The 8,925-nt window shown below is 35.9% G+C and overlaps 1 protein-coding gene across 1 annotated transcript; it reads right to left on the reverse strand.

Annotated features, from left to right (window-relative positions):
- Nucleotides 1-1,782: 1,782 nt before the first annotated feature.
- On the reverse strand, nucleotides 1,783-4,545 carry LOC122315077 (auxin efflux carrier component 2-like). The gene is made up of 6 exons (XM_043130802.1): nucleotides 3,403-4,545; nucleotides 2,973-3,126; nucleotides 2,728-2,813; nucleotides 2,461-2,618; nucleotides 2,281-2,357; nucleotides 1,783-2,168 (listed from the first exon to the last, which is right to left on the reverse strand). Exons 1-6 carry the CDS (start codon nucleotides 4,442-4,444, stop codon nucleotides 2,102-2,104), a joined length of 1,584 nt encoding a protein of 527 aa, XP_042986736.1. The 5' UTR covers nucleotides 4,445-4,545; the 3' UTR covers nucleotides 1,783-2,101.
- Between the last annotated feature and the right edge of the window lie 4,380 nt (nucleotides 4,546-8,925).

Below are 8,925 nucleotides of genomic sequence, written 5' to 3' on the forward strand. Positions count from 1 at the left end.
TATAGCACCAAGCACCCTTTTGTTTCTCTCAATACCTCTCCTTTATCTATTAAACCTAACATATTTTCTCAAGTTGCCAAATCTACTGAATGGACAGTTGCCATGGCATTAGAATTTGAAGCCTTGCAAGCTAATGAAACATGGGAACTTTGTCCCAGCAGGCCTTCACATAATAATTTCAACAAGAATGGATTTACAAGTTGAAACTTAAAGCAAATGGTACCATAGATAGATACAATGCTAGATTAGTGGCAATAGGGTTTGAGCAACAAATGGGCATTGATTTTACTCAGACTTTTAGTGTTGTGGTGAAGCCAACAATAATAAAAATTGTACTTGCCTTAGCAATTTCTTACAATTGGCCACTCCATCAACTAGATGTATCAAATGCATTTTTACATGGCCACTGGAATGAAGAAGTGTTTATGGAACAGCCTACTGGATTCATAAATAAATCTTATTCTCATCATGTATGTCGACTCAAGAAGGCCATCTATAGCCTTAAACAAGCTCCTTAAGCTTAATTCATAAGACTGTCCCAAGCTTTCTCAATCTTAGTTTTGAGGAATCTCAAGTTGATTACTCTCTGTTCACATATTACACTAACTCCAAAGTGTTTTTGTATTGGTTTATGTGGATGATTTTAAAAGCACAGGCTCTAGTGCTCCATTTATTCAAACACTAATCACTCAGCTAACTAGAGATTTTGCAATGAAAAATCTAGGCACTTTACATTACTTCTTGGGAATTCAAGTTCACAGAGACTCAAAAGGTCTTCATCTCAATCAATCAAAATACACAGCTGATCTACTTCATCAAGCTAAGATGCTAGGGCAGAACCATACTCTAATCCACTAGCCTTAGGTTGCAAATTGTCAAAATACAGTGGAAAGGCTCTCAAAGATGGTACTAACTACAGACAACTGGTTGGAGCACTAGATATTGTATCATTACTGGACATGACATAACTTTCCGAGTAAATCAACTCGTCAGTTCATGCATTCTCCAACAATTGAACATTTCACAGCACTCAAAAGAGTATTGAGATATTTGAATGCTACACCTCACTATGGACTTTAGTACACACCAAGCTCACTTCACCTCAATGCATATTATGATTCAGATTAGGCAGGGATGACAGAAGATCCACAACAAGTTTTACTGTGTACTTGAGTTCCTCATTGATCTCTTAGAGTGCAAAGAAACAGGTATTAGTATATGAATCTAGCACTGAAGCAGAGTACAGATCAAAGGCATTAGCAATTGCTTAAATGTTTTGGATTCGTATGCTTCTCAAGGACCTCCATGTTCCTCTTCTTTCCACTCCAGTGCTGTGGTATGACAATTTGGGTGCATTTGCTCTAGCTTCAAATCCAATTTTTCATTCTAGGACTAAGTATATAGAAATTCATTATCACTTCATAAAGGATAAGATTTAAAACAAGGATATTGCAGCCAAGCATATTTCTATTATAGACTAAGTTGCTGACATTTTTACAAAAGGTCTCACTACAACTAGATTTTCATTGTTATGTGACAAGCTAATAATTCAAGATTCACCCATTAGCTTGTAGGGGGCAGTTAAGGAAAGAAATTAAAATGACAATGACAATACTGTAGATCAAACTCATCATTCAAGTCTCCAGAAATTAGCACACCATATCAGCATGTTGATCCACCATATCAGCATGTTGATCTCTTGTAACGGATAGTATTTTAATGTCTTGATTTTTTACCTTGTATAGATTAAGTTTCTTTGTATAGCGATCTACAGCTTCAATATATATACTCTTGTACAGAGCATGAAAAGATATATAAAAATTTCTTTCTCAGTTCTAACAGTGCCTTCAATATTGTTATAATTATATATCTTTATTCTTAGTAAAGATATTGTGCTGGCTCCCAAGAATCTTTAACAAAACATCATTGCTGCGATTATTTTTATCCTAATATATGTTGCCGTTTGATTTCACACATGCATCATCATGTGTTGCTATAAATATTAGACTGCACCAAATCGGCTAACTGGCTTTTAAGAAATTTTTATAGAAGCCGTACTTTTCCCTTTGCCAGTGTCATGCGTTGCTCTCCGGCCCACAAATTACAGTCCCAGAAGCACACAGTAGAGTATTGTTATTGGCAACGCAATCACCATTCCAACGGTAACCCTGACAAATATGCGACGTGTACGAGCATTAACAAAATAATTATTCAACAGTTTTGGTGATTTTAGAATACTAAGGAAGAGAGGGGAAACATGAGTACGTAACACAAACTTACGAAGTGCTAAGTATTTCTGCATGGACATTATACTCCCTCGCAAACACGAAGCAAACGATTCCTTGGGGAAGCGCCGCCTGCAGTTAAGGCAAGAACATATATAAGATCAAACTAATTAAAGCATATAATCGGTGGAAAACCATACAGATGTTTGCATTAATCAAGTTAAAATGCAAACACCTGAACAATTGCGACATGCAAAAGAACCCCACGAAGACCAATGGCTACAGAGGTTAAGGCAATCACTGCTGGGCCAACCAGGAACCGAACTGCCATTGAAAACGCCGCTGCAGATTTCCCACACGAAATGATATTTGGCTGTGAAGCCATGAATAAACCTGTTCAATCAAGTAACAGGGTATCCATAAAGTTGGTTGGATCAAAGTTTAAGGCTGTTGAGTACCAGAGCTTAATTGATAACTTATATAGTCAGTTTGAGAGAGATACCTAGACTAAACATGGCCATTCCAAGGCCAGTGTCAGATATTATTGATATGCATCCATTAACGATAGGCGGCATTTTGACTAGCCACCTAATAGAAATCATGATAAAAACAACAATAATAGTTTTGTTAAAGATTCTTGTGAGTTTCAACATTAGTATAAAAAGCCCAATGATAATTATAACAATGATTATATAGTGTGAAATTAGACACTTAATTATTTAGAGAATAATAAGAATATTGGATTACCTAAAAGATATGAGAGACCAGACAATGCCTAGAAAACTCGAGTATGTGTTGGGGTTCCTTGTGAGCTTCCTCCAAACCATGGTGACTACGAGCTTTATCATGACAATTGGTGGAAGCTTTTGTGGCTTTTTTGTCCCATCTTGTTCATCCATACCTTTATCAGCATTTAGTATTCAGAATTTTTAGTCACTAATAACGAAGATTTCCTTAGCAAGGCAATAATTGAGCAAATTGGCAGTAGACACGAACAATTTCACTGATTTAAAGTAAAGGCTCGATCTAAGCCGGATCGAAGGTAATAAACATAATTTGACATAATTGATACTTCAATTAATTTCGAAAATTAAATGACGGCTTCAGTTTCCATGCAAACCAATTATATTACTAGTATACAAATATGGTTTAATGGTCTGTTGGATTTTCAACAAACCTGTTGAAGATGCATTCTGGAGAATAGCAGCCTCGGAAACATCAAGAAGGACCCCCATGTCATTTGAGGTGGCAGCACCGCAGTTAACAGGAGACGATGCTGTTGAGCTCCAAGCAAACATGTGAGGTTGATCCTTATGAAACATCACACCCTCCTTCCTTGATATCTTCCCAGATTTCAGGATCTCATGATCTTCAAAATTCAAAGAAGTTCTTGGCGTCGTGCCTTTCGAAGATTTCAAGGAAAAAGTATCATCAAGAACTCCAACTTGGGGGCAATTTGCATGTCCACGAGGCCGGGAAAGATCTAGTTGGTTGAAGCTTAGAGCCCTTGTTTCAAGTTCTCGGAAAGATTGTACAGAATATATCTCTACACCAGTTAGGTTAGAGGCTCGTGGAGTCACAGAAGATGCGTATGATTTCCTCACCACCACATGGAGCTTTCCATCATCACGGATCTCGGCATCAGCCTGTAATGGTTCTCGACCATCTAATGAAACAACATCGGTATCAACACGGAATGAAGCAATGGACCCTGCAGTGTCTGGAAACAGCTCTGTTATGAGAATTCTTGCTCCTCTGTATTCAAACAAAAGAAGCAGCAGATTATTCCACACCACACTCTGAAATACCACAACTTGAACCATCAGAGAAGCTGAAAAATCTCCATACATGGCCCTCAGGAGAGGGATGCCCATGATTAGAGTGTTTGGGAGAGTAGAAAGTGAAAAGAGAGTAATCATCCAATCAAAGCTGCTTTTCTTACTGATGGTTAACCAAAGAAAGAGAACTCCTAGCATGACTAATTTTTGGAGAGAATCAGCCGCAATAAACTTATAGTTCATGTTGTATGGGTTATTGTGGGAAAGGAGTTCGAAACAAAGAAATGGGATTGCAAATACAGCAACAAAACGGTTGATGCCGGAGCATTGCTCCGGTGTGAAAATTTTCCACCACCGTACAGAGGCATAAGCTAAAATCATAGCGACATACAAGGGCACAAGTGCCGAGAAAACATCATAAACATCCTTGCCGGTGATCATGGGTGACAGATAGATCTGTAGGTATTGACAAAAGAGACTGTCCAAGTGCTTCCTTCTGTCTCTATGTGCGTGTAATCTACAACTGGGAGAGAAGAACACATCAGAGGTAAGAGCCAAGAGGAGAATCGCTTTAAGTGCTGTCTTCTCAAAAGGAGGGGCGGGGTGACGAGTGCAATGATTTCATTGTCTGCTGACAATTGGGCTTATTTCATTCATCACCAGCAAGCAAGAACTTCACAAGCAGCCAACTCATGTGATTTGATGCATGCGCATGCACGGGCAGAGAAATTGGTAAATTTATGCATGTCTTTGAGGTCGTCCCATTTATTCACTCTTCTTTCTTAGATTTTGTAATGATTTAATAAATGGTCAAAACAATCTTATGATATTAAAATGGAATAAATAATCTGTTTTAAGAATTTTAATTAAATAAACTATACTAAATTCACATTAGCTAAAGCATTCAAAATTTATGAACTAGAAAAAGGGGCACACTTCATTATATCTTATGTGTATGCATTTGTTGAAAGTAAATTTTTAAAGATTTTAATTATTATAACTTATTGAAGTTTGGTAAATTTATATAATTCTCTAGTGAAACTAATTATTTAAAAGTAAAATTTCCAAAAAGAAGAATGATAACTTAGTAGATAATTTTGATATAAAAGTATTTCTTTTTATTTCGTCTTATCCATGTTCTATTGAAGATAATATCAAATTAAAAATTTGATTTGTTACATATTATCAAATCATCTTATTTAATTTTCATAATTATCAAATCAAGATATTTGATTTTTTGAAGGTCTTATTTACCTCTAATTTCATTTCTATGTGTTTTTCGGCCTATAAATAGGGAACAATATTTTTGTATTTTCACACACTTGAGAATAGCAAAGCTATAACCCTCAAAATATTTCTACCTACTTCTCTCTTCTCCATCTTCTTTTCTATTATATTTTATTTTCTATCATGTTATCGAAACTCTTGGCTAATCCTAGACTCGATCTTCTGAATTATTTCTTTTAAAGGTCTTCCACTACCTTTATCTCTAACAAAACTTTTATCATTGTTTACAAGATTTTCTTCCCAACTGCATGCATTTAGAGTATTTTTATTAGCTGTTTTTTATTGGGTTTTGTCTACTGTGAGTATTGTTCGAAACCGAAAACTCATGTTTAGTTTTTTGATTTTGATCCTATACTTTACCAAGATTATATGTACCCCATTATCGAGTCGATCTTTTGGCCTATTGTTAGCCCTTTGTTGGTTTCACTACAACAAATATGCTTTTTAGTGATGGTTTAGAAATCGTGACGATATCCAAACCGTCACTAAAATGCATTTTCTGTGACAGTTTGTGGGAACTGTCACTAAATATTGGGCAAGAATTCTTTCAACATTCAAACGTTTCAATTATTTTGTTCGCACGTCACCTTAGCGTTCGAACGTTATGTCTACTTAAGTGCGAACGTAAAAACGTTTAACGCCAACGTTCGAACGTTATGTCTACTTATGTGCGAACATAAAAATTATTAGCACCAAAGTTTGAACATTAAAGTTGTAAAGTTCGAACATTATATGTTAATTTGCAGAAATTGACCATAATATATATTTGTTTAATATTAAGGTTGCATAAGCTAATATTAACGAAAATTGAGAATAGAAATTAAACTACAATACATACATTAAATAATATTGTCCATTACATATGTCGAAAATAAAAAATAAAATATGATTAATTTTTACAAATGACATTCAGAACTTCTGGTTTACAAATGATCAAAACTCCTCAATCAATGTCTCAACCTTATTGTTTACCACATCTACATGATGTGCAAGATGTGCAACAACTTGATCTATATTTACAATCTGTCTATCGATCTGTCAGTCTATATGCACATTCATATCTATCATCACTGCATCAATCCAAGCAAATCGCACATCCCTGCAGATGCAATCGTCAGCTACTGACTACTACTCGCAAACGGGGGTGCAATTACAGCCCCAGACTCGGTCGGAGGAACAAGATCTGATATAGGATCAGACTGATGCCAAGCAGAGCCTCTCCCATGTCCAATGCTCCGATGGTGTGTGGTCATGTAAATGGGGCTCATCTGGTTTATCATCATCTCCTCCGCCTGGAGTGGCACTCCCCAGGCTAGTAATAAGTGGCTAATGATGACTCCATATAGGAGATTGTCCGTTATAACAATGCTGGCCTCATAAAGAATCTGCTCAAATATAACGAGTGGCAAGTCAATAGGCTCTCCGCGTGCCGAACGAATCAGGAACTGTGCGCGAGCCCGACTGAATGTGATCTTATGTGCCACAAGGTCTACATTTATTGCAACAAAAATTTACAACATGTGAAGGAAAGGCAGTAGCTAATTCTGGCTAAAGGAGTTCGGCCTATCGAGTTTTGTACGATTTTTGCCAGTGAGGATGTAGAAATCATGATCCTACTCATCATCACCAACCTCAAGAGCAATATCCTCACCCTTGGGCTGATCTTCTTCATGATCGGGCATAGTGTCAATAGGGCCCGTACATGAAGCAGAAGTGGCTAGATCTACCTCAAATGTGCCCGAAGCAAATGCAGCTGCTGTGTCACCAGCCTAAGCAGCTATCACCTCATGTAGTATACGCGAAATCTGGAGTAACTCAACTATAACATCCGTCGAGAAATCAAACTGTACACCGCATACTGGCAGGGTATGGGAGGATGCATCGTTAGGCATGGTGGTCATCCCAATGTAAAACTGTCGAACCATTGAGGGGTAAATCTTTTCCCTCAATGTGCATATTGGGCCCCAGCCTCTAGTGACGAAAACATCTCTCAGCATCTTCCACTCCCAACTGAGCTCATCAAACTCATTAATAAGTATTTCTCGTTCACCCATAACTGTTTGTGCCCCCAGCCGAGCAATGTCCTGATTGCCTCCATCCCTCCCTCGTTTCCTGGTTGTCATGTAGTGAGCCATATCCTAAAAAAAAGTACTAGAAAAAATATAAAAAAAAAATCATTAGAATTACATATATATACATATTACGACATATAAGGATTGTACACAAAATTTTCATATCATCATTATAAATTTACATAATTTTGACAGTAAATATAATAAACAATTCTACTTTTTCAATACCAAAAATAATAATAATAAGACGAAATAATATAAATTAAATTTAATGAAAATACATTCGAATGTCAATCAATATTTGAACGATAAAATTTCACATAATTATAAATAGTTTACGTCCGAATGTACAACGATTGTACGTTCAAATGTAACTTAAGGAATACGAACGTAAACAATTAACAATCGAATGACGATAGATCAATAATCAGAATAAATTTACATCCGAATGTAAATTGAATGTAAATTCTATACACACAAAATCGAACGTAATAGATAAACATTCAAACGTAAATTAGATCCACAAAACATTCGCACATAATAAGATTTATGTTCGAACGTTTATTTTACGTTCGGACGTTTTATCCAACGTCATCTTTAAACGTACGATAAAAAATCGAATGGATCTGGTATTTATGTTCGAACATTAAAATGTAATGTTTGAACGTAATGAATTTCAAATGTCACACGTTCGACCGTTTTTTCTAATCGAAGAAAACGAACGGTTTACGTTCAAACGTTTTATCCAACGTACTCTTCAAACGTTGGATAAAAACATTTGAATGTTACAATTTACGTTCGCACATTACAACGTAATGTTCGGACGTTATGAATTTATAACATCACACGTTCGGACGTTTCATGGTAACGTTTGAACGTTACGAGATAGAATGGCTAAGTCAACTCAACAATTTCTGAAAACTTCGAAACTAATGTTTTGGAGCAAAAACCCACCGTAAAAATGATCTATAGGCTACAAGGAATGTTTCTACAATGGTATTTTACCCATTTGCAACCAATTGAGGCCGAAAAATCAAGAAGAAAATCCGACCTATACGTGGGTTTCGATTTTTTGAAACCCACCAATTAAATTGGAAAAAACTACTCTATAGGAAGGGCACATTACCTTTTTGTGACGGTTGTGGTGGCGTATGACGGTGGAAGCGGTAGCAGCGGCGTGAGTGGCAGAGATTGTGACGTTCGGAGTGAATGAGGGAGAAATGAGGAGAAAAGCCATCGGGTTAGAGTTTATATACAGTTTACAAAAATATGTTCGAACGTTTGTCAATATTCAAACGTATTATTATATACGTTCGGACATTAAAACAATACGTCTGAACAAGAAACAAATGACATGCGAACGTGTTATACATTATATAATACAATAACTTTTATATATTATATATTATATATTATAATAACTATAATATATATTATATATAATACGTATATATTAATATATAATATGTAATATAGTATATAATATATAATATACTATATATATTATAATAACTATTAACAAATATATATTATATAATATAGTATAAGCTGGAATTGCTGGGG

This window comes from Carya illinoinensis, chromosome 7 (genome assembly GCF_018687715.1).
Source record: "Carya illinoinensis cultivar Pawnee chromosome 7, C.illinoinensisPawnee_v1, whole genome shotgun sequence".
NCBI lineage: Eukaryota > Viridiplantae > Streptophyta > Magnoliopsida > Fagales > Juglandaceae > Carya > Carya illinoinensis.

What these genes read in the sequence shown, in the direction of transcription:
- LOC122315077 (XM_043130802.1), bottom strand. Translation starts at nt 4,444, where the DNA reads ATGATCACCGGCAAGGATGTTTATGATGTTTTCTCGGCACTTGTGCCC. An exon ending in TGGTCTCTCATATCTTTTAG is followed by an intron (nt 2,814 to 2,972) that starts GTAATCCAATAT and finishes GATTTCTATTAG; the next exon opens with GTGGCTAGTCAAAATGCCGC. An exon ending in TGCATGTCGCAATTGTTCAG is followed by an intron (nt 2,358 to 2,460) that starts GTGTTTGCATTT and finishes CCTTAACTGCAG; the next exon opens with GCGGCGCTTCCCCAAGGAAT.